This window comes from Theropithecus gelada, chromosome 17 (assembly GCF_003255815.1).
Source record: "Theropithecus gelada isolate Dixy chromosome 17, Tgel_1.0, whole genome shotgun sequence".
In the NCBI taxonomy this organism is placed as follows: Eukaryota; Metazoa; Chordata; class Mammalia; order Primates; family Cercopithecidae; genus Theropithecus; species Theropithecus gelada.
This window is the reverse complement of record NC_037685.1, coordinates 35,090,651-35,117,457: the sequence shown is the minus strand read 5'-3', so window position 1 is coordinate 35,117,457 and position 26,807 is coordinate 35,090,651. Positions and strand designations below refer to the sequence as shown.

At 36.5% G+C, this 26,807-nt stretch overlaps 1 protein-coding gene across 1 annotated transcript in view; it reads left to right on the top strand.

The window, feature by feature from the left end:
• The window catches only part of UGGT2 (UDP-glucose glycoprotein glucosyltransferase 2), a 262,317-nt gene that overhangs the window by 154,857 nt on the left and 80,653 nt on the right, over positions 1-26,807 (top strand). Inside the window, exons 23-29 of the mRNA XM_025364677.1 lie at positions 2,226-2,350; positions 2,885-2,980; positions 7,208-7,310; positions 10,250-10,329; positions 13,791-13,980; positions 20,897-21,055; positions 21,393-21,478. Coding sequence (XP_025220462.1) covers positions 2,226-2,350; positions 2,885-2,980; positions 7,208-7,310; positions 10,250-10,329; positions 13,791-13,980; positions 20,897-21,055; positions 21,393-21,478 — 839 coding nt within the window. The remainder of the gene's footprint in view (positions 1-2,225; positions 2,351-2,884; positions 2,981-7,207; positions 7,311-10,249; positions 10,330-13,790; positions 13,981-20,896; positions 21,056-21,392; positions 21,479-26,807) is intronic.

Here is a 26,807-nt window from a genome sequence, read left to right as displayed (position 1 = left end):
TTTTAAATAGAACTAAGACACAGAAACATTAGGTTTCTCCTATTTGATGCTGTGCTTAAAGTAAGCAAAATACAGCCAGTTTTCTGGTAAATTTAATCAATAAAGATAGCCAATCTAGTTAACCCCTTAAGACAATACTTTACGATTTTATTTCCTTATTCTGTGTTACTGACAAAACTGCCCCTGTCGCTAGAGGTGGTATAGATAAAATTCAACTCTTTTCCAAGACGGCTGTTTCATATTAGGAAATGTAACATTGAATGTGCTTTCAAATTTACTTTTAAAATTATATCACGTCTTAAGACAATGAAATCTTTATATGAGTACTTTTAGTATTATAGTGCCCATTTTTGTGTTTTTAAGAGCCCATGTTTTATATTTAAGGTGAAACATGATATTTATTTAGTTGGGATGCCAAGATCCCAGTTAGTCACCTTTGATATGAGAAAATGGGATAGAAAGATTCAAGAACTATGCTTCAGTAATTTTTAGAAAAGATGAACTGCAGAAGCAGGTGAAGGGGAAGTGAGAAAATCTGGTTACAGCCACTACATTCTGGTCTTTTTACCAAGAAAAACAATATTCTGGTTGACATGTTTTCTGATTATCATTAAATATAATTGTTTCGTACATATGATTATGTCAGTCTACAGGAGGGCTTTGTGTATGTGGTGTTAGAATGATTGTATGTACTAACTTCCTCAGAAAGTACTCATGGTAGTAGAGTCAGTAGTGGTTGTGATGGGAGAGCCATCCTGAGAAATTAGGTATGTGGCAGTTTGGCAACTTCTAACTTTGTAGTTACTGGTTTAAAGTTAATGTAACTGACCTTGCTAGGCTCCTAACCATTTATACAGTATCAGTTAAAAGAAGGCTGGTCGGTATTATTACAATACGTATGTGATTTTTATGTGATTTGTCTCTTGGGTTTTGCTATTTTATGGTTTTCTTATAAAGTAATTCATGTCTATATAGTGTAGACTACAATTTATAGATGAATGTGAAAGAAAATTGAAGTTAAAAGATTTTTTAAAATATAGACCATTGCTTTCAAAATTGAATTTAGATTGAAATGGTATTTGGAAGCATCATGATTTATGTTTCTTTCTTTTTTTTTTTTTACCTTGGAAAATCATTTATTTATGTTAAGAAGTAGATGGCCCATTATTATTTACGAAATACCTTGAAGAGACATTTTGGTTTTGGAAAGAGGGCTGACAGAGCAGTGCTCGGAAAGGAGCACTAAGAGATAAGGAAAGGAGCACTGAGAGCTCGGAAAGGAGCACTGAGAAACAATGAGAGATAAGTTGTTTTACATAATAAAAGAATACAGACTTCACCTGATTATACTAAACAGAACCGAGATAAAGTAAGATTTTCCACAACAAGGCACTCAGGGATGGCGATGGAGGCGCTGTGGATCAAGTCAGCCGGAGAGAAATTTCTGGGGGCTGGAACGGTTACAAAACAATGTTAAGAATATAGCCAGGTGTGATGTCACACCCCTGTGATCCCAGCTACTTGGGAGGCTGAGGCAGGAAGATGGCTTGAGGCTAGGATTTCAAGGCCAGCCTGGGCTACGTGGTGAGATGCTGTCTCATGTGCGTCTTCACGTGCACTGCCCAGCATGCCGCCATCAACCAGGGCCAGGTATGGACAGCTGAAAGCCCAGGTCCCTGAAGGCAAGGTGACCTGATGTCCAGCAGGCCTGTCTTCAAATGGCCATCTCATGGCATCTGGGTCGCCGCCAGCCGGACATGGTGAGAGGGGACTCATTTCCCCAACACAGGAGAGACTAAGGAATTTCAGGTAAAAATTGGATGGTTCCAATCCTCCGATCCTAAGAGACCATCGCCCCAGTTCCCAAGAGCTCCGCCAGTTTGACTTTTTTGCCCAACGCCTGGTTACTGCTAGTTCGATTTATGTTTCAAATCATGATTTATGATTTATGTTTCAAAGTAAAACTTTCTAATGGAAATAATTTGCTAGTTTTTTATATTGTCACTTTGATTTTGGTGTTTATACAGATGTTATTTGTAATATCCAAGTGAGAAAGTATTTGTATCTTGTTTCCTAGTGTATCGCAGGATTAGTAAATGGCAGGATTACCATATCTTTAATCTCTAATTCATTTTTGCTTAACAAAGAAGTATCTATTTGATGAGGAAATGTTTTCCTAAACTGGTATCTTCTAGAAGATATACTATAATGGTTTTTATTTTAAGTTTTTAGGACCTTTAGATGAAGAGTTGTATGCAGAAGATTTTTACTTGTTGGAAAAGATAACATTTAGTAATTTAGTAGAGAAAATTAAAGACATTGTTGAAAATATGGGAATCAACTCAAATAAGTGAGTATATAAGTTCTAAGAGCAGTTCACTTGGGTTTGGTATTTTGAGTCTAATGTTTTTGTTTTAAGATTAGAAAATGTTTCAAATATATGGACAAGTAAAGGTATAATAAAAGGCGTATATAAAGAATATAAGGAAATTATAAAAGACATCCATTTACTCACCATCACAAAACTGTAGATGTTAATGTTTTCTTTGCCTTGACTGTCTTTCTCCTTGTTTCTTAACCATCCACCCCAATCTCCTCCCTCCCCAAGAGGTGACCATTTTCCTAAAGGTTGTATGCATGGTTCCCATATTTGTGTTTATACTTTTATTTTATATGTAAGTATCCATTATTGGTGTTTATTGTGTTGAAGGCTGTGACTGTTTTAGAGAAATGCTATTATACATAGGTCTCCCTTTGCAGTCTACTTAGGTAGATTTAACCATGTTCAGATATATAAAGCCTTTCTTGAAGCATTAATTGTAACATGAAATATGGAACTTTCTCTTTCCAAAAAACTCATACACTATTTGTCTTGTTTATCTAGCATGAGTGACTTTATTATGAAAGTTGATGCCCTTATGTCCTCTTTGCCTAAGCGTGCATCTCGATATGATGTCACATTTCTTAGGGAGAATCACAGGTAAGAATGTAATCGTATCTGTTTGTGGTTTTTCTGTTAATGCATGCAATTATTTCCATTTGTTTTCATATCATGGTAAAATTTAAGGTAGAACTAAAAGTAATTTATTAGGGAATAAATGTACTTGACAGCATTAGGAAGATAAATTCTAGTTAGTTATATATTCTAGTAAATAAAGGGTAATATATATGGAGAGAGAGGATACGAAATTTCAAGTAAGTTAAGCATAGTATAATTTGTCATATTTTTAATATTTTTCATGCTTAAGATCATTTGTAATTTTTGCAGTATCTCAAGATAGTCATAAATAATATTATCTTTATATTTTCAATATGTAAAGTGACGGAAGAGTCCTGATTAATCAAATGTAGGGTGGCCTCTGTCACAAAGCTAAACACAAAAGCATGAGCAAGAGTTCAGATGAGTGAAGGGAGGGTCCAGGCAAAGCTGAACAGTGTAGGCCCAGCTGCTGCCTCAGGCGAGCAAAGTGAATCAGCAGATCAGCAGCAAGTGTGTGAGCTGCAAAATTGTTGCTGCTGCCTCTCTGTCCTCTAGATCTCCTGAGAATCTCTGTTGTTGCCCACTCAAGCCAGAAACATTCTGGAAAATATGATTTAGCCTGGTCAAGTTGACACATTATAAAGCTGCTGCATGTACCAAGGGTCCAAGGATTTACTCTGTCAGGCTCCTGTGGTAGGATGGAAATAAAAGGCTGTTTAATCACTATCATATGTGATTTCTATGCCCATATTCTCTATGAGAGTGCCTCGTTAATTGTAAAAGTAACTAAACTGCTTTTTTTTTTTTTTTTTTTTTTTTTTGAGACGGAGTCTCGCTCTGTCGCCCAGGCTGGAGTGCAGTGGCGCGATCTCAGCTCACTGCAAGCTCCGCCTGCCGGGTTCCCGCCATTCTCCTGGCTCAGCCTCCGGAGTAGCTGGGACTACAGGCGCCCACAACCGCGCCCGGCTAGTTTTTTTGTATTTTTAGTAGAGACGGGGTTTCACCGTGGTCTCGATCTCCTGACCTTGTGATCTGCCCACCTCGGCCTCCCAAAGTGCTGGGATTACAGGCATGAGCCACCGCGCCCGGCCTAAACTGCTTTTTAAAAAAATACTACTACTGAAGATTCCCTGAGCTCACTCAGGTGTCTTACAGTTATCACCTTTAGTAATTTTGTCTAGAAATACCATTTTTTATTTTGTCAAAGAGCATTCTTTCCTATCAAGGGAAATAATAATATTTTATAAATACGGTTAAATTTATATGTAAATTTCTATATTAAAGTCACACTCTGTTATCGAATTTTAGAAAATGTCAGTGAACCTTTGGAAATTGATAATTAGGATAATACAGTAGGCCACAGTGATGGGCAAATACTTCAGGTCACTTTACATTTGAATTTATGAATTATCAGTATTATTTCCATAGTTATGTCTGTATATTATTTCATGAGCATATGCGCATATACTTCTATAATCACATAAAAATATTTATTCACAGCTTTTTAGAGAGAGAGATGTGTGTGTATCAATATATATGTTTAAACACAGCATTGTATCTTTGCCATTCTGCTTCTATGTCTATAGGGAATTATTTTATAATTAAATATGTTAAAACACTTGTTATAAATCTGTTATTTCTGTATTGATATGTTTGATCTTAATTCCAACTTTTAAAATTTAAATTGGCTTATAAGAAAATTTAAATTTGAGAAGGTAACTTAAATTAGAAGGTTTGCAAAAGGAGAAAGAAAAAAGTAGGAGTAAATTGAAATATGGAATAAAGTGAAAAATGAGAAAAAACAATTATATTTTTTCCCCAGCCCTGAAAGATCTCTATATTAGCCTATTCCCTTCCATTTAGACTGTGTGGATTTGCCATTCTCCTAACATCTTAGACAAAGGCAAAAACAGCAATCCTAACTACTCCCCCCGTCATCCCAGGAACTTACATCATTAAATGTAAGTTGTGTGAGAAACTGTGAGGTCTTGAAGGAAGCCTTGCAGGCTGTGGCAGTAGTGACCCTCCTGCCGTGAGCATACCATGAATTTGGCTCTAAGTTTTCCAGTTTATACAGTTCCTCAGTTCACGAGAGGAAAACAAACTAGATATTCAGGTGAAATGTAAGTATTCTTAGAAGAGAGAGGACAAAGGAATTTCTCCCAGGAGCCTTTATAAAGAGGATGCTATATGATGTACAGTGTTTTCAATATTCTTAAAATAGATTACTTGACCTATTTTATGGATAGGTTAACAGTATCATAACAAAATTCAACTCAGAGTTTTCTATTGCAACAGCCTGTTTGAAATGTGTTCAGTATATCTGTAAGAGTTGATAAACTGTATATACCTAAGCAGTTCTTCACTCTTTTTTTTTTCTGACCTGGGCTTTAATAATTAAATGACTGTCAGTGTGCTTGACAGTACTCTTCCTGGCTAATGACATGGAGTGTATCAATAGTTTTTTGGCAATTGAGTACAAATCTGTTACCTTAAGTAGGTGGTCGTTAGGATGTTGTTGTTAATACTGCATGAGAAAAAGGATGTTCTGTTCCATTCTTGGGTTAGTCAGTGTAATACCTACTAGTGGGCTCGGGACTGTCCAGTACATATATAATCAGATGGTGGGGACTATGGAATTCTGCTTCATACGACTTCATAGAATTAGCAGTAGTCTGGGAGAAAAAAAGCAGCAAACAGATGCATACTGAAGCCATGATAACATCTCATAAGGCATACCTAAAATGACCAGTTTTGAGTGGTGTTACAAAGTAGGATAGTAATTTGTAAAATTTTCACCAAGGTAACTACAGGAAGCAACAACTGTCGAGAGTCAGTTTAATAGCAGAACATCTGATCTGTGGCTCTTACATCTAGCAATAATTATCCATTAAGGTCTGTTGTCTGACTATGCCCCTCTTATTTTAACATAACTAAATCATGTCAACTGCATAGAAAAATGTTTTGCAATTTTCTATTCAGATGACCCATATTTGAAGTAGCTATATTAGCTTTTTAAAAATTGCTGAGCGGCCGGGCGCGGTGGCTCAAGCCTGTAATCCCAGCACTTTGGGAGGCCGAGATGGGCGGATCACGAGGTCAGGAGATCGAGACCATCCTGGTTAACATGGTGAAACCCCGTCTCTACTAAAAAATACAAAAAACTAGCCGGGCGAGGTGGTGGACGCCTGTAGTCCCAGCTACTCGGGAGGCTGAGGCAGGAGAATGGCGTGAACCCGGGAGGCGGAGCTTGCAGTGAGCTGAGATCCGGCCACTGCACTCCAGCCTGGGTGACAGAGCGAGACTCCGTCTCAAAAAAAAAAAAAAAAAAAAAAAAAAAAAAAATTGCTGAGCAATTAATCCCCTCACTGCAGAAAGCCTTTTCCTACCAAAGAAACTAATATTCCTGTAACTACATGTGCACCTCTTGATTTGGTAACTTTTTTCCTTTGTAATAGTAAAATGTATAATGAATTCATCCTACATCTGAGAAAAAATATTTCCTACATGATTATAGTGTTAAAACAGTAATTCAGTAGAATATTCTCTGCTTTTAATCAAATATACACCATTAACTTTTTGTTACATTAAATATAGAATTGACTGTCTCCCTCTGGCCTATTCTGTACTTTTAATCATTTTCTCATTTCCCTTTAAAAAATTAGTCCATCTTCTAATTTAGAACTTATATTGGTGAAAGACAAAAACGGATAGGACAGAGGGAATGAGGTGAGGAGAGGAAGACTGGGATCAAAATAAAGGATGATTAATTTGGATATTTTTGTTCCTGAACTTACCTGTTACAGTATATTGATTTTTTGAAATACTAAATTTAATAAAGTAGAATAGTTAATTTTATTCCAAATCTGAAGAAATATATTCCACTAACATGAAAACATCTTGGCTTTATTTTTTAAATTGTACAACCCATCAGAATTTTGAGGGCCTAAAATTATCAGAGTTTTTACACTAATGGGATCATTCTTTGAAAGGCTTTTAAAAAATTGCTTCATTCATAAAATCTTACTTCATTTTCTCTCATTCTTTTCAGTTTTGTAATTTTTTGAAAACAGATTTTCAAATTTGCATTGTGTGAAATAACCAGTATTTTACAATTTTAGTGAGAAAGAAAATAATTTATAAGAATTATATAGCTGAGATCATGATTAATTAGTTGTTTGTATAAACTTAACTCATCATCTTTCATCTTATTTTCTATTTTCTTAGTGTTATAAAGATGAATCCTCAAGAGAATGATACGTTCTTCGATGTCATCGCTATTGTTGATCCATTGACAAGACAAGCACAGAAAATGGCACAATTATTGGTTGTAAGATAATATAAATTAGACTAAATATTTTTGTTTTTAAATTCATAATTTTTTCAAGTCTATTTTCAAGTATAATCAGCTGTTTGTGCTCTTGATTCTTCACCATTTTAATAGTGTCGTATTTCAATGCAGAAAATGAAATGATGGAGCTGTGCACAGGGTGTTGTTAGGACTGTGCTGAGGTTAGGTGGTGTTGTAAACTGCATTGTATTCCCCACAAAATTCATATTTCAACACATAAAACAGGTTTCAGTGAACTTGAAGCCCTAACCCCCAATGTGACACTCTCTGGAAATAGGGCTTTAAGGGGATCATTAAGGTTAACTGAGGTCATATGGGTGAGACCCTAATCCAATAGGATTGGTGGCCTTAAAAGAAGATGAAGAGAGGGAGACTTTGCAAAGAAGAGGTTATTTGAGCACACAGTGACATGTTAGCCACGTGCAAACTAGAAAGAGAGCTCTCCCCAGAAAACAAATCAGCTAGCATCTTGATCTTGGAATTCCCAGCCTCCAGAACTGTGAGAAAATACATTTCTGTTGTTTAAACCACTCCATCTGTGGTATTTTGTTATGTTAGCCTGAAAAGACTAATGCAGGTGTCTTTCATGTGTTGTGAAGTGTGGCTTTTGGAGAAGCTGAAGCTTAAGCTTAAGTGGATAAAACTTGGCTAACATTATTTATTGTACTTTCCAAACAAGTGAAGCTGAAGAAAGGGGAAACATGGAGTTTGTATTCTATAGGTTTGGCCGCTGTAACAAAGGCCAAAATAACACTACTTTCAAGACTGAAGTTTCTTTCCTTCATCTCCCGGTCTAAGTATAGGCTGCCTTGGGGTTGCTAAAGCAGCTACACAGTGTGAGGGACTCAGGCGCTGCCTGTGCCATTGTTGAGCAGTCACAAAGCACCTAAGATCACCAGTCAGGCCCTAACATCATCTCTGCACTTCTGCCAGCAGGAAGGGGAGAATAAGAACACAACCCCCAAGTTAGATGTATACTATCCTATCACTTCTCACTGACCAGAAGGCCCCCAGGCTGGCTACACTGAATGACAAGGGAGGCTGGAAACTATGGCCACAAGTCCTGCATAAACCTGGAAATTCTTCCCCTATGAAGGACGAAATGAATGTGAAGAGACAGGTTATCAGTCTCCAAAAGGACTTATGTGGCTTACTGTTTTACTTAGCACCACTTTCAAACATTCAAATTAGAATGCAGCTTTCAGTAGTTAAATTTGAATAAACTAGTTCCATTAGAAGGCTGTATGTTTTTCTAGTGATATTGAAAATTTTACAAACTATTTGTCCTTTGGTAGTTGACTTCACTTTTGGAACAGGCAAAAGTAATTAGATATTGAGTCTGGTGAAAATGTAAGTGATCAAGCCATATGATTCTGCTGTATATTGAAATTTCAAAATGCAATTTTTTTTAAGTAGTGCGTACTGTCAAATCTCATTGGAAAATGAGATTTTATTAGTGGAGACAAATAATTTTAGAAAGACTTTGTCATTCTAGCTGTTCACTTTATGAAACGAGTAGGACAAACTTAATCCCATAACTGATTTACCTATTTGTTCTTTTAGCATTGGTTATACCTTTAAATTTATATGTCTTGAAATATACTATTCAGGTTATTCTTCAGAAAGCAATCACATCTGAAAGGAGTGGAGCTAGTATGATGCTTTTTAGTATGCAAAATCTCTATTCCTATGGAGAGTCATTATTCACAAAAAAGCATATTAGTTAAATTTGAAAAATTTTTATATAAAAGTAGAATTTAGGAGTAAGAAATGTGCAATTAGCCAAAGCAGGAAGATCACTTGAGAAATTGAAGACCAGCCTGGGCAACATAGCAAGACCCTGTCTCTAAAAAAAATAAATAAATAAGTCAAACATGATGCTGTGTACTTGTAGTTGTAGTTACTACTCAGGATGCTGAGGTGGGAGAATTGGTTGAGCCTAGGGATTTGAAGTTAACAGTGACCCATGATCACACCACTGCAGTCTATCCTTGGCAATAGAGCAAGACTATGTCTCGAAAGAAAGGAAGAGAGAGAGAGAGAATGAGAATGAGAGAGAAAGAAAGAGGAAATTATACAGAGATATAAAATATGGAATTGCATTCCAGTTTCCATCATTGGTAATAATAATGTACTTTATTTCTGAGTAACTTTATTTCTTAATTTATAACAGGATAATTTATTGGAAGAAATGGATAATTTCTCATCTAACACTTGAGAAAAACAGTGGTTCAGTGACCTCCAGAGTAGCAAATATGATGAGTGATAGAATAAGAATTGAAACTCAAATCTCTGTAATCCTTAGTCTTTATGTTCTAATTTCTCATCAAGCCTGTATTCTTTCTGTTACATGTATCTGTTTTGTTACTTCTCCCTTTACCTATATCCTTTGTTAGCTAATAGCTTTCGAATCTTCACTGACATGTTGCCTATGTGGAGATGGGGACTATCAAAATTAGTAATTCTTCCTCTACTTCTTATGATCCAGGGAAATGAAAAGAAAGTATTTATTTGTAGGTAGCCAAGAACTTCCGAATTCCAAAAGAATCAGGATACTGCCAATATTGTTGTAAGGTCACCACTTTGTATTTGCAGATCAAGGTTCTAGTATACTAAGGAAATTTAGATACTAGGAAAAAAAGTCACTTTAGGCAAAGGGCAAGCAACATAATCCTGGGACATTGAAATCAACTGTTGGGATTAAAATCTTGCCTCTGCTGTGAGTTACTGTGTGACCTTGAGCACATTAATCTCTCTGTACCTAAACTGCAAAAGCACTATTTCAGCAGGGCATTATAAGGATCAAGTGAGATAATGAACATAAAGTTTTAATATAGTACCTGGTACATGGTAAATGCATAACAAATATTAGCTATTAATATTATTTAATATCAAACCTGAGAATTTCTTTCCAATAGGTACTTGGCAAGATTATCAACATGAAGATAAAGTTGTTCATGAACTGTAGGGGCAGGCTTTCAGAAGCCCCTTTAGAGAGGTGAGTCTGAATGAACAAAATTTCATTTTGAAAAATTTGTAAATGCTGAGAAGAAAAAAAGAATCATTGTTACTGAATCTGTTTTTTTGTTTTCTTCACAAGATGCTTCACAGAAATAAGCCAGAAGGTCAGACTGTTTATTAACCTTAACTGACATAAAATTGATAGAAAAATTAAAATAACCTAATTCAGTAAAGTGATCTGACCTAATTACAGAATTTATATGGATTTGTATTTATTCATAGGCATTTTTGGAAATGTGATTGAGGAATACCTATTTAGAAATATATCAATGGAGGCCGGGCACGGTGGCTCAAGCCTGTAATCCCAGCACTTTGGGAGGCTGAGATGGGCGGATCATGAGGTCAGGAGATCGAGACCATCCTGGCTAACACAGTGAAACCCCGTCTCTACTAAAAATACAAAAAATTAGCCAGGCGAGGTGGCGGGCGCCTGTAGTCCCAGCTACTCGGGAGGCTGAGGCAGGAGAATGGCGTGAACCCAGGAGGCGGAGCTTGCAGTGAGCTGAGATCCGGCCACTGCACTCCAGCCTGGGTGACAGAGCGAGACTCCGTCTCAAAAAAAAAAAAAAAAAAAAAAAGAAATATATCAATGGGAAATAAGGTGGAATTAAACCATTTTTGGTTTATCATAATTACCAAAATGATCTTTATTATATCATCACATTTACTATTTGGGGGTATTAGGATACAATTAGTTTAGAATAACCTGCCAGAGATATAAAAAAACATTGTTTATAATTATATACAAATATTCCTCATTAACACCCTGTGTTGAAATAACATTCTCTCTCAAGAGGGGACAAAAATATACCCATTCTCTTCTTTTTGGATCATAATCACTGTCATTGTGAGCCATTCTTATTGATAGGAATATTCAATTCTCCTTCATGTGTCATTGGGCAGAAAACAGGGTATGTACCATTGCACTAGTATAGCTTTTTAAGACTTGTTAATGTGCTCATCTCTGTAGTATTTAATTATGTAATTCTAAAAAATGTATGCATACACATACAAGATAGAAAGGTAGCATTCTGTTCATTCCTTGTTTACTTTTCAAATTGTATTTGTTACAACTGACGTACTGTAGATTGTTGCCTTGAGCAGAACTTTTTTTTTTTGGGGGGAGACAGATTTTCACTCCCATTGCCCGGGCTGGGGCACCATCACAGCTCACTGCAGCCTCGACTTCTCAGGCTCAGGTGATTCTCCCACCTCAGCCTCCTGAGTAACTGGGACAACAGGTGTATGCCACCACGCACAGTTTTGTGGTTTTTTGATTTTTGTTTTTGTATTTTTGTAGAGACGGGGTCTTGCCATGTTCTCCAGGCTGGTCTTGAACTCCTGGACTCAAGAGATACACCTGCCTTGTCCTCTCAAAATGCTGGCATTATAGGCATGAGCCACTGTGCCCAGCCAGAGCAGACATTTTAAACCTAAGTATTTTTAATAGTTGGAAAGCAATAAAATGGAAAATGTGGGAAATGTAAGTGAAAGTTTAGGACTTATTCATTGTGCCTCAAGACTCTTGTCCATATATCTCATTCAGTGTTTATGCTTCTCATGTGTCTTTTGTATTTTAAATTTTATGGCATGGCTTTTTACATCTGAACAAAAACTTTAAACTTTTTAGCTACTAATTGAAAGGTTTGTTAGTTCCATGAGTACAGAATTTTTATTCACAGGAGTAGGGATCCTCTCTGTAAAACATCACATTTTATAATAAAGAATAGGATTATTGAACATATAAGCAAGCATAATCTACTGGGAGGGAAAGAATTGACTTTTCTAGATGAAATAATGTACTGGAGTAAACAGTTATTTTTTTAACTAGCAGTTCAACAGAATCTTATTAACTCAGTAGCATATATCAAGCAATCTAGCGTACACATTTATTCCCAGTCCTTTCCTTTTAGTAAATTTATTCTTCTCAGAGATGAGACAGGTTAAGGGCAGGAATCCCCTCAACTCCTTACTCTTACCTGCTATACTTCCTCAGCCTTCCTGTATTGTAGGAAAAGAATGAGGCATCTTTCTTCTTTTTTAGGTAAACATTCCCTCTCTGTTTTGATCTCATGCTTTCCTGTTTGTTCTGGATCCTTGCTATATCACATATTCTCTCTTTTGGATCTTTAGTCTCTATACTAGCTTTTTTCTTTCAGTTCTTACAGTTATTCAATTTTTTAAAAAGTTGCTCCCTTAACTTTCTCTCCTCTAGAGTCATTTTTTTCCCTCTTCTTCATTCCTTCTTATCTAAATTTCTTCAAAGAATGGTCAGATTCTGTCTTCATGTCTCATTCACTGTACTAAGTCACAAAGAAATTGTTACTTACAACATTCACAGAATACTTTTTCTTTGGTATTTCCACTGCAGCAAGAATTTGTTTTGTACATTTACTTCATGACTGTATTCTCTCCTGTTTCTCCTCTTTTTATTTTCTTTGTCTATCTGCATAACATGGCTCCCAGTGATCACCACTGCCTGGGACTCACACTGTAAGTTCTCCTGGAGCGAGGGCTGGACCTAGTGATTTGGCTCTCATAAAACAAAATACAGCGAAAGTGATGGAATTTCCCTTCTGCAATTAGGTTATGAAAGACTGTGACTTTTGTCTTGCTGACATTCTCTCTCTGTGGCTCTTCTGTGTGCTTCTCTTTTGAAGCATGTTGGAGATGCCTTTTTGGGAAGTAACTGCGAGCAGTCTGCAGACAACTACCAGCAAGGAACTGCGGTCCTCATTCAGACAACCCTTGAGGAACTAGATGAACCTGGAAGTAGATCCTACCCTTGTTGAGCCTTGAGAGAACTACAGCACAGCTGACACCTTGACTGCAGTCTCAAAATAGTAAAAGCCACTAGCCTTGATAGCATAACATAATAATTCTTGTGCACAATATTGAAGGATGAGGTTAAAATACAGAAAAAGTGAAGTTAAGTCTAAAAGTGCTATTAAGCAGTTGCTTTCAACTTAATCCTGTTTGTTTTTAGTTGAGCTTTTAAAAGTGGAGCTAGAATTTCAGCTTGAATTTCACTTGTTTCCTATCATTTCTCTTCATATTATTAGTGGTGGTAAAAGTTAATAAAATAGCTGAAAAATAGACCATGGTCAGATTTGAAGGAGGATGCATACAAATCATAATACAATAACAGATCATAAACTACTAGAACCTGCATAAGTCAGGTATATCTTAAACGGATTCTAATCATGTTCATTAAGGAATAGTTAACAATGGTAGACAATATTCATAGACTTAGATAGTAGTGTCAACAAAATAATGATTGTCTATTATAAGCATTAACTCTTCTGCAGTATAGTGTGTTTTAGTCTTTTTGTTTGTAGACTTCTGGTCAGATCATTAAGCCATTTTCAATTTGAAAAATATTTTAGAAGAAAAATCTCAGTTTTGATCACATTATGTATTTTTATGTTTTATTAACAGCTTTTACCGTTTTGTTCTGGAACCAGAACTGATGTCAGGGGCTAATGATGTTTCTTCTCTGGGACCAGTGGCAAAATTTTTGGATATTCCTGAATCACCCCTCCTAACCCTCAACATGATTACTCCAGAAGGCTGGTTGGTTGAAACAGTACACAGCAACTGTGACCTTGATAATATTCACTTAAAGGATGTAAGTCATTGTTTATAGTCATATAAAGAGAGAGAAACAGGATAAATTCTTATCAGCTATTACAATTGTAGCAAGTGAGCGATCATACTATGAATGTTTACCAGAATATTCTTTTTTATATTCTAGGTCCTGATCCAGTCTTTCCTTTGATTTTTAGGTTTTTCTCATTTCCAAATTCAGCTTCTCTGGTTTTCCAAGTTCCTAGGTGTCTTTACCTTTTTTCTTTCTTTCTTTTTGCCTCAGACTACTTACTTATAAAGATACTTCTCTAAGATGAGCAATGTCAAAAATATGGAGAGAAACACTTGGCAGCTTAGTACAACACCATTAAGTACTTATTTTGCTCTTGAAGTTTAGTTTTTAACTCAGAGAGCAAATTTCACCCAAAACTGTTTCATTGTTGTTGGTTTTGTTTTTTTTGTTTGTTTGCTTTTGTTTTTTGTTTTTTTGTTTTGCCTCATAGCTCATAGCCAGAGAAAGTAGTCCTAACTAGATTAGGGTAGAAAGTAGGAAACAAAATTTGCGGTATACTGCAGGCCAGGTATACCTCCTTCTCATCACCCACTATATGACCCTTGTCTAGTGAGTAGTCAGAATTCTCTGCCTCAGCTGTTGTGATTCACAGCACAGAAAGAAAGTACTAAACTGAGTCTTTTAAACATTGAATTTAGAATGAGAAAAGGAATTCAGAAACCACAAAAAAGGGAAGCATTTTAGAAGAATTTAAGATATGTGTGTTGGTCTGTTTTCACACTACTATAAAGAACTGTCTGAGACTGGGTAATTTAAGAAGAAAAGAGGCTTAATTAACTCATAGTTTCGCATGGCTAGGGAGGCAGGCCTCCAGAAACAATCATGGCATCATGGTGGAAGGGGAAGCCAGGCCCCGCTCACGTGACAGCAGGAGTGTGAGGGGAGTGCCACACACTTTTACATTATCAGACCTCATGAGTACTCACTACCATGAGAACAGCAAGGGGGAAATCTGCCCCCATGATCCAGTCACTTCCCACCAAGCCCCTCCCCTGACACGTGGGGATTACAGTTAGACGTGAGATCTGGGTGGGTACACAGAGCCAAACCATATCACTTGGTATCCAGAAAATGAGGAAAAAATACTTCCTTCTCCTCATTGTCATCCCTCTGACCTATTTCCAATTCTTTGTGTCTGATACCTCCTATAGAATATAGCCATTGCCCTGACCGAAGCATAAACATTTACCTGTAATAATTTGGTTAAGATTGTTTATAATGTTTATGTCTCATGATTATGCATTACCTTTTGCCTAAAGATTTTCCTTCTAGGAAAGTTTATTGTGATCCACTCATGTGTGGATTCTGTGGGATCCTAAATCACTTTTCTGTAACATACTCCCCATCACTCCCAGCTGAACCCACCTAAAAACCTAAAACTCAGTCATAACCATCTTCTAATATCAGTCCTTCAAATTTAGAGAAAAAGCAGCAAACTAATATCATTAATGAGAAAAAGTTAACAAATGAATCTTACAAGAAGTGAAAAAAAAAATCGCTGTTTTTTCCATGATCAGTCAGATCTCTTAACAGAGTCTGGAATTCTTCATAAAGAGAGTGCGGCAATATACTCAATAAGGTAACTTTTAAACACCCTATCCAAAAGTGTGAAGTGTTTGTAGTGGGAGAAATTAGTACAGCTTAGGAAAGATTTTAATTGTCTGCTGGTGAAAATTTCAGCAGCTATTCAACAGCTGATGGAGATTAACTAAAACTTTTTTTTGTAGTGAGTGTCAAATCTAATAACGTCTTTTTAGAAGGTGTTCAGATGAACACTAGCTCTGACTCTGAAGTTAGAAGACTAGGATGAAGGAAAATTTCCTGTGTTTTCATAGTTTAGGTGAATAAACAAAGGAAGATTATAAATTCTAGCATCTGTAAAAGTTAGCTACACCTCAGGCTCATCTTTTTCATTGTGTGCTATACATACTTAAAATATTCTGCAACCATCCTGGAAAAATAACAAAGGCATTTGGTATAGTAGAAAGGATTTTTAGACAAAGGGGAAAAGTGTGTACACCCTGGCAAAAATGAGACTAACAATGAGATATTTACCACCATATACTAACTTGTGCAAATAATCCTGGTTACACCTAATTCCCAAACACTGTATAAACACCTGGAAAAACTTGATCTGGGAAAATTCTCCCTTGGCAAGACTTTGTTCACATGATTGTCACTACATTGACATTGCACAACCAGCATTAATTCCATAATTAAAGGTGACAAAAATGATTAAGAAAGCTAGGCCAGGCACAGTGGCTCACACCTGTAATCCCAGCACTTTGGGAGGCCAAGGCGGGTGGATCATGAGGTCAGGAGTTTGAGACCAGCCTGACCAACATAGTGAAGCCCCGTTTCTACTAAAAATACAAAAATTAGCCAGGCATGGTGGTACACGCCTGTAATCCCAGCTACTCAGGAGGCTGAGCAGGAGAATTACTTGAATCCGGGACGTGGAGGTTACAGTGAGCCAAGATTGTGCCACAGCACTCCAGCCTGGGTGACAGAGCAAGATTCTGTCTCAAAAAAAAAAAAAAAAAAGCTAAAAGTGAGACAGTTACTTTTACCTGGAGTTCAGATGTGTTGCTATTCTCAGCAATTATTGTTAGGACTGCATCCAAAGACTCTCTAATTATATTTTATCACAGCATATGTCTGAAAGATATCAAAACACCTGAAACAACAGTGGTGCTTACCAAGAGAAGAGAAGATGCAAAAAATAAAAGATTGCTAACAGGAAATAGGATGTGACTCTGTTAAAGAGAATTCGCAGAAAAATGCATTAACCCCTCTGAAACATAAATAATTTTGATATCTGTTTTATTCATATTTATTGATATATTCATTACAAATATAATTGTGAATGAATCTCTGTTTGATTGCCAGAGATATGGTATAGATCCTAAATAATGCTATATTATAAATTAGATGAACACAGTTCATCTTGGGCTCAGTTTATTCTCTCAGTGCATAATATATGAAATTTGTATCTCTCATCATCAAACGCTTAAAAAATTTGGGAAAAGGTCACATTTGCAGTGAAGAGTTCTGTCCCTTCTGCAAAACTTAGAAATTTAAACCAAACCTTAACTAACTTGGAAATCTATATATCAGAATAGTTGTACTTTAGAAGTCTCCCTTAATCCACAAGGAATTTGTTCTAAGATACCCCGACCCACTCAGTGGATACCTGAAAACACACAGAGTACCTAACCTTATATACATTGTTTTGGTTTTTTTTGTTTTGTTTTGAGACAGAGGCTTGCTCTTTGTCACCCAGACTGGAGTGCAGTGGTGCGATCTCAGCTCACTGCAAGCTCCGCCTCCCGGGTTCGCGCCATTTTCCTGCCTCAGCTGCCGTCCCCCGCCCCGCCCAGTAGCTGGGACTGCAGGCGCCCGCCACCACACGCGGCTTATTCTTTGTATTTTTAGTAGAGACCACCGTGTTAGCCGGGATGGTCTTGATCTCCTGACCTCGTGATGCACCCACCTCAGCCTCCCAAAGTGCTGGGATTACAGTCGTGAACCACTGCGCCCGGCCATGTTTTGTTTTTTTTTTATATACATACCTACCTATGATAAGATTTAATTCGTAAATTAGGCACAGTAGAGATTAACCTTAATAACTAATAATAAATAGAACAATTATAAAAGTAGGTCATCATCCTCTTGTGCTTTGGGGTCACTAAGTGAAATAAGGGTTCCTTGAACACAAGCACTGTCATGCGAGATTTTATTACAATACTCAGTGCACAGTTTAAAACTTATGAGTTGTTTATTTCTGGAATTTTTCACGTATTTTTGGACCATGGTTGACTGAGGGTAACTGAAACTGTACAAAGAGAAACCACAGATAAAGGAAGACTACTGTACCTTATATGCCTCAAGCCACCTAATCATCTAAAACGAATTCCTTACTTTAACTCTTTCTTGAATTTTTGCCCAGAGTCCTGAATAGTTTCTTAAAGTTCAGACTGCACTAAAGTCATTAAGTTCAGCCTTCACATGCCTTAAGATAAGATTCAAGAATAAACTGTACTGTCATTTATCCATCTCCACTATCAGATAGCTTGTCAGAGTTCAGATCACAGATCAAGATATGTGTTATGGCTTTGCTATTAATAACTTGGGAAAATGTGTCTGCAGTTACACAAAATCACATTCAATGGCAACAAAAATACTAGATTAACGTATTTACAGACAATTGTTAACAAACCCAAATGTTAATGTTTATTATTAAACTTAACCTTTTCTTAAAGGAAGACACTTAGCTATTCAGCCACAGAAGAATAATACAATTAATATCCTATTAGAAAAATTAATATGTTCCTTGGACACAGGGAGGGGAACATCACAGGCCGGGACTTGTTGCGGGGCGGAGGGGCTAGGGGAAGGAATAGCATTAGGAGAAATACCTAATGTAGATAACAGGTTGATGGGTGCAGCAAACCACCACGACATGTGTATACCTATGTAACAAACCTGCACATTCTGCATATGTACCCCAGAACTTAAAGTATAATAAAAAAAAGAAAAATTAATACATTTTCAAGGATATATTTGAAAGGTATTAAATTTATGTCTATCAACAATTAATATTTAGAACAGAAAATAAAAATATAAATGGAAGATTGAAACATGTCAAAAAAGATCACTAACTTTCATATTTTTGCTAAAAGTGAACTTTGTGGCCAGGCGCGGTGGCTCACACCTATAATCTCAGCACTTTGGGATGCCAAGATCACTTGAAGGCAGGATTCGAGATCAGCCTGGCCAACGTGGTAAAACCCCATCTTTACTAAAACTACAAAAAATTAGCTGGAAGTGGTGGCCTGTTCCTGTAATCCCAGCTACTCGGGAGGCTGAGGTGGGAGAATCGCTTAAGCCTAGGAGATGGGTGTTGCAGTGAGCCAAGATCGTGCCACTGTACTCCAGCCTGGGTGACAGAGTGAGACCCTGTCTCAAACAAACAAACAAATAAATAAATGAGTTTTGAAAATAGGAACTAATTTAACTTAAATCACCTCTATGAAAACTTAAAATATTCACTAGAACTCTTTGGAAAAGGAATTGGCTGTGTTTTTATGTTGTGGTTTGAATAAGTCAACAGAATTGAAGTCTGTTATATAAATCTATAGGAACAAGATAAATTTTCACATTAATATATTATAAAATTAAGAAGATACTATTATTCACAAACTGGGTAAGTGTATTTAGACTCTTCCCTAGTACCTAATTCATAATAAAATAATTGAGCTTTACTTTACAGTCACTTTGGTGTATAGCTTCCTTGTCTGTAAAGTGAAGGTGTTGAACTACATGATCTCTACAATCTTTTTCTAATTTTTAACATTCTCATATTATTCTGAGACTATCCCATGAAAATCTTTCCAGTCAAGTAAATTGCTGTAAAGACTCTGGATATAGGTTAATAAATTATATAAAGTTCATCCCTAGAATAGTAATTCAACAACAAATTCAGAATTCAGCTAAAGTTGTTGAAACAAATACTGTCTTCAGAGAAGTTACTTAATTTTTGTTCTTAAAACCAGTAAAATAACAACAGGAATCAAGAAAGAAATGCCGTAGACTGGGCACGGTGGCTCACGCCTGTAATCCCAGCACTTTGGGAGGCCAAGGCGGGCGGATCACAAGGTCAGGAGATCAAGACCATCCTGCCTAATACAGTGAAACCGTGTCTCTACTAAAAAAATACAAAAAAATTAGCCAGGTGTGGTGGTGGGCACCTGTGGTCCCAGTTACTTGGGAGGCTGAGGCAGGAGAATGGCGTGAACCTGGGAGGCAGAGCTTGCAGTGAGCCAAGCTGGTGCTACCGCACTCCAGACTGGGCGAGAGTGGGAGACTCCATCTGAAAAAAAAAAAAAAAAAGAAATGCTATAAACAAATATTGTAATTATTATTTCTGAGATAATTGCAGTCAAGGAAAACAAGTATACATTACAGAATATATCCAAATACTCTATCCTAAACACACTAAACAATAGTGTTGAAAACCTAATATGGTGAAATAAGATTAAATATAGGCAACATCACTGTCTTTAACCTTAACAGAATTCTCAATTTGTGAAAATCACTTACTGTTTGATTTATTTTCATGTTTAGTTATGCTATTCATATGAAGTAGAGAAAAAGCTTTATCTTGAAAATATTTATCATAACATTTGCAACAGAGAAAAATCCAGAAACAACTGGAATGTCCAGCCATTTTAAAAGATGTTTATAGAGACAGAGACATGCTCTTAGAAAACCATGTTTAATGAAAAGGCAGGTTACTTATAAAAAATTTTATGAAGACAAGAAATAGAAATCAGTGTGTTGATGTTTATATTAGTATTTTATTCTGTTGAGGTGCATTCTGTTTTTTCTTCTTTCCACTTGGGAAGTGGAAAATTAATTTTTATTAATTTTTTAAAATTAACTTTAAAAATGAATTATATTGATCAATTTATAATTAGTTGATTATAGACATTTTTTTAATTACAGGAAAGCCGATAGATAGTAAGTTAGCTTTCTTGCTAAGTCTGAAGTGGTAGCTTCAGGACAATAGCAAACTGAAGCAGATTCTTTAAGGAATTTCCCATCTAAATCTAATGTTCATGTCTTTCCTGCTTGGTTATACTGGTGCATATATCATGAGGTTCCGGTAAAGCTAATGTCATGAAAAAGAAAAAGTTTATCATAAGCTTTTTGTCTTGAAGAAATCAATTCAATTCATAAATTCACTGATGTGTAAAAGACAGACTTGAAGTTACCCACCAAAATACATTGGCCAGTATTAAAATAATCACATTTATTTTTTTCAAAATTTTGTTTTATGAGTTTTACTAACACCAAAAACAATGACATACTTCCTCCACAGACTGAGAAAACTGTTACTGCAGAATATGAACTAGAATACTTACTCCTCGAAGGACATTGCTTTGATAAAGTGACAGAACAGCCTCCTCGGGGTCTGCAGTTCACACTAGGCACAAAAAATAAACCAGTTGTGGTTGATACAATAGTGATGGCCAATCATGTAAGTATTATTTAATTGATGATATTTAATTTGATGTTTTGGTGAAATTCTCTGTTTTCCTAAGAGTAAAATGAAATAATATTTATTCTGCTGTTGCTGAACAGTTTGCAGAAAACAAAATTAAATCTTTGAATAAGATAAACAAAAATGGGGAAAATCATACTTTCGTAATATTCTTTTAACAGATTATTGTAAAATCTCTTTACTTGGAATTGATTTATAGAATTTATTCATTCTACAGTTAGTAAATACTTTCTTGGATCATTCGTGTATTCATGAACAATTAGATGGTTTTTAGTCGTATTACTCAGTGATTATTTTTTTCTCATCTTAAAAGGGATATTTTCAATTAAAAGCAAACCCAGGTGCTTGGATACTGAGGTTACACCAAGGAAAATCTGAAGATATTTATCAAATAATAGGGTGAGTTATGCGGACTGCTTTTAAATTTTTACACATAAATATGTTTTTAGTGTAATACAACCAAGATCATCAAAACAACAATTAAAATGTTAAGATTGGCCTGACGCAGTGGCTCAAGTCTATAATCCGAACACTTTGGTAGGCCGAGGCAGGCAGATCACTGGAGGCCAGGAGTTGACCTGCCTGACCAACATGGCAAAACCCCGTCTCTACTAAAAATACAAAAATTTGCGAGGCATGCTGGCATACACCTGTAACTTCAGCTATTTGGGAGACTGAGGCCCAAGAATTGCTTGAACCTGGGAGGCGGAGGTTACAGTGAGCGGAGACCGCACCACTGCACCCCAGCCTGGGACAGAGAGCAAGACTCTGTCTCAACAACAACAACAAAAAAAGGGTTAGGTCTGAATATCAGCAAGAGAGCAAAATAAGACATTCCGGTGCTCATACCCATGCAGAAACATCAATTTGAACAACTATGCACTCCACACATGAAACTACCTTAATAAAAACTAAGGAACGAGGTGAGCTATTACAACAGTGCAGTGTAGCACAGAAATAAGAAAGACACACTGAAGAGTGTAGAAAGGATAATTTTACATTACATACATCACTCCTTTCTCAACCTGATTCAGCACAACTGGAGAGATACCCACTAGGGGGAAGGAGAGGGAAGTGAGCACCAGACTTTGTCTTGGACCCCAAAACCATGCTCACCCCAATAAAACCCAAAGCCAGGTAGGCCCCATAGCCCCAACTTAATGCTGGTACCAGAAGATTCAGCTGCCGGATCCTGTAGCCCCAAGCTCCAAATCTGCCTGGTAGGTTCAGTTTCCAAGCCTGCCCAACCACGAGGCCTACCCCAGAAGCCCTAAGCTGTTGCCCAGCCCCAATGCCAGGCCAGCACCCACAAATTCAGGCTCTTAGACTTTTCCCTCTGCCAGCATAATTGATATATTGATCATTTAATGACAATATAGTATACGTTATATCTTATATAACAACACCATTATCCTTGGGTCATATTCAATTTGGAATTGGTTTTTTGCACAAAAATTTTCCTGTTCATCAGTAGAAAGCAGGGATCATCACACTTTTTTGGTAAGGAGCCAAAGTAAGTAAGTAATGTTCATTTGAGAGCATGTATGGTCTTTGTCAAAATTGTTTTTTTAACAATCATTTTAAAGTGTAAAAATAATTTTTAGCTTAGGGCTATTAAAAAAATAGACCATAAACCTGATTTGGTTTACTGGCCATAGTTTGCCAACTCTTGATAAAGTCTTTTTTATACCCTTAATAAATATCTCTAGATTTCATTGCTTTCAATAAATACTTATTGAGCATCTTTTATTATACCACACATTGTGCTCAACAAAGATAATATAGGAGTAGGGGTTACTGTATCTTTTTTTCACCACTCTTTCCCTTTTATACTGTGCCTAGCTCATAGTGTCAGTTAATAAATGTGCTTAATGGCTTATGCACACGGAGCCAGGGATGCTTAGTTCTATGGTAGTGGTGGGTAGGAGGAAGTCAGTATTGACATTAGAGATGATAGAGATGATCTAGAGTACCTCAAGAGAGTTTTGAAGAATTAATAGGAAGTTACTAGTCATACCACAGATGGAACCTTCCAGGTGGTGAGTAGACATGCACATCTCTCATCTAAAACTCTTAGGGCCATATGTGTTTTAGAATTTAGAAGTTTTTAGTTTGGAAAGTTAATACAGTACACATGTCATATATTATGACATATATCCCAGCAGGATCTGAGAAAGCCCTTTATTAAGCATAATTTTTATGCAGAATGTGTTAATATTCATACTAAAAGGGTTTATGTAAATGACTGAAAAAGAGAATGAAAAGACAATCCACAGACTGGGAGAAAATCTTTGCAAAGCATATGTCTGACAAAGAACTTATATACAGAATATATAAAGACTATCAGAACTCACTATGAGAACAAATAACCCGACAAAAAATGTGCAAAAGGCTTGAACAGACACTCTACCAAAGAAGATATATGGATAAGTACAGAATATATTTAACATTGTTTGTTATTAAGAAAATCTACATTAAAACCACAAGATATGCCATTAAAATGACTAACTTTATAAAAAGAATGATGATATCAATTGTTGCTGAGGTTATGGAGTAACAGGAGCTGTTTTTCACTTCCATTGGGTATGTAGAATGGTACAACCACTTTTGAACAATTTGACAGTTCCTAGAAACTTTAAATTTACACTTAGGCTAGGCATAGTAGTTCACACTTGTAATCCTAGCACTTTGGGAGGCCAAGGTGGGAGGACTGCTTGAGCCCAGGAGTTTGAGACCAATCTGGGCAACATAGCAAAACCTACCTCTACATAAAATAAAAAAAGTAGTCAGGCACAGTAGCACACGCTTGTAGTCCTAGTTACTTGGAAGGCTGAGATGGGAGGATCAGTTGAGCCCACGAGGTGACAACTACAGTGAGCCATGATCATGCCACTGCACTCCAGACTGGGCAACAGAGTGAGACCCTGTCTCAAGAAGAAGGAGGAGGAGAAGGAAGGGGATGGAGAGAAAGGGGAGAGGAGGGGAGAAGAAGAATTTGCTTTCTGTGGTTTCTCTCGCCCATGGTTAACCATAGTCGGAAAATACTAAGTGGGAAATTCCAGAATAAACAAATCCTACGTTTTAAATTATGCACTGCTGAGTAGTGTGATAACCTCTCACACCATCCTGCTCTGTTCCACCTGGAAAATCATTCCTTTGTCAGGTGTCTGCCCATGAGTCACTTAGTAGCATTCTCAGTTATGAGATCAACTGTCATGGGATCACAGTGCTTGTATTCAGGTAACCCTTGTTTTACTTAATGACCACAAAGGGCAAGAGTATTTTGCCTAATTTATAAATTAAACATTATAGACATATGTGTATAGGAAAAACATACATTTAGGGTTTGCTACTATCCATGGTTTCATACATCACCTGGGTGTCTTCGAATCTATCCCCTGTGAATAAGTGGGGGTTACTGTACTACTGCATGTCTCCTTTTATAAGTTATAAAACACTAGATAATACAAACTATAGTGACAGAAATCACTTGGTGAGGTGGAATAAGCAGGCAAAAATAAGGGGGAGTATTGGAGACAGCAGTTGAACAATGCTGTTTGGAGAACCCCCAGCCAAATTGAGTTCCAGTACTGGAGTGGCTGGTGACCTTGCCCTAATGAGGAATGAAAGGCAGCTGGATGTGAATGTTTACTGTGTGCCTTTCATGGGACACTTCATTTACCTGGTGGATGGTCTAATTCATAGTTGTCTGACCCCAGACCCAGGCTCCCTCACACAGGAAACTTGTTTGTACTGACAGAGGCCTGTGTGGCTCTTGTCTGACCCATGTCCAGTTTATGCTTGCCTGACCATCATGGTGACACTTAGAACCCAACCTTGTGTTTTTCCCAGCATCTCCAAGAAAACCCGGTCCAGGATAGTCCCTGGCTCTTCCGATGGGTGGTGCAAACTTAATACACCACCACAATAAGAAATAAGTTCAAAGATTTATTACTTACAAATCTTGGGCAGGAAGGGCTCCATTTCTAGGTCACATGAGGCAAGAATGAAGAGGAGTCAGGCAGAGAGAAAGAGAGCATGCACACAACTAACAGTATATATAAGGGAATAGAGCATGGGTCACTTTTGGTCTGTTTGAAGGGAAGGCAGGACAACAGAAGCCCAGTTTACGAGGCAGGAAGGGTGCCTCTAAGTTCTTATCTTTGGCTACCAGCTAGACCCATTTGGGTATGATATTCTAATGCCTAGGCAGCAACCCATGCTACCTTGCTGTGTCATTCCCATTACAGATACACAGTTCCTACCCTCCCAAAACTCATTCCAGTGGAAAAGATAGTCAAGAAAATGAGTGACTATTATATGTTCTAAGCGCTATGAAAGAGTGCTATGGTAGTATAGAAAATGAGTAAAATAGACTGTAACATTTATATTGACCCTTATAAAAGCCATGGTTTCAAGATACAATTTTAAGAAGCATTCATGCTTTGTTTCAGCTTTTTAAATTTTGTGCAAACTACATTGCCAGGAACTCAGTGTTTCTGTATCTGCCACTACTGTTTCACCATTATGTTTTGCAAAGGGAGAAACCCTTTATTTGAATTGTAAGTCAAATCCCTTCTGTACCACCAACTATCTGTATGATCTTGTATAAGTTTCTTTGCTATTTGTAGTCTTTATTTCCTCGTTACAAAAGGGAATAATCCTACCTCCCTTATGGGGTTTTGGTAAGGACTAAATGAGAAAATCATCATAGAATATTGAGTAAATGTCCATTTCCTCTCCACTTATTCCTTCTTTACAAATACAGTTATACAATAGCACATGTATTATGTAAAACTAAAACTATACATGATTTAGTTTCTATTTTATCTTCTTTACTATTATTGTTTATCATACACAGTTCATAAAGATGTTTTAGAGAGAAAATAGTTCTTGATGTTATATTTGAAGTACCACTAACATATTAGTGAAAATTGTTTTTTCTCATTCACAGACAACTTTTGGCAGTAGAAATAACTAACAAATTTGTTTGTATTACTTATAAACAATAAAACCATATACTTAGTCATAATTTAATTCTACATACAATTAATGTTACTAGCTATCCAAAATAGAAAAAAAATACATGTTACTGTATAATAAAAAGTCTAACGAGGTCAATATAAAATATGACGAAAACTGATGTTGTTTATCCTAAGGTTTATGTTTTAATTCTAATTGATATTAACTTTAAAATTAGGAAAAATATTCCTGAAACCTGCTAAAAATCTAAGCTAAAATAATATTAATATGCGTTTCTAAGTTCAGATTTTAAAGCTATGACTAAATTATTTGATATTTTTAAATTTGGCTTTCCACTTCTGAGGCATAATGCCCACAATGTGTTCTTTCTGTGTCTGTCAATCTTTTTATAGTCTTTAACTGCAGATTATTTGTGTATACTCAGTATTGGCTGTTACTTACCTTGAATACAAAAAGTCTTAAAATTATTCTCCTTTATTTCTTTGTAGTTGTACCAAAATTAGACAAATGCTGCTCAGATTTTTCTAATTGTAGACAATACTTTATGCACCTTCAATGCCAAATTACTGTGCTAGACTTCTCACTTGAAATCTTTAGAAAAATCTTTTCTGCCAAAGTAATACTTGTAATTAATTTTAGTTTGGTTCCTTTGAGACTGAACTGTTTCTCCTATGTTTTATACAGGAGGAAGGAGAGAGATGTTAAACAAGGCTTTCCGTTCTTTCTCTGCAGGTACTTGAGTTGG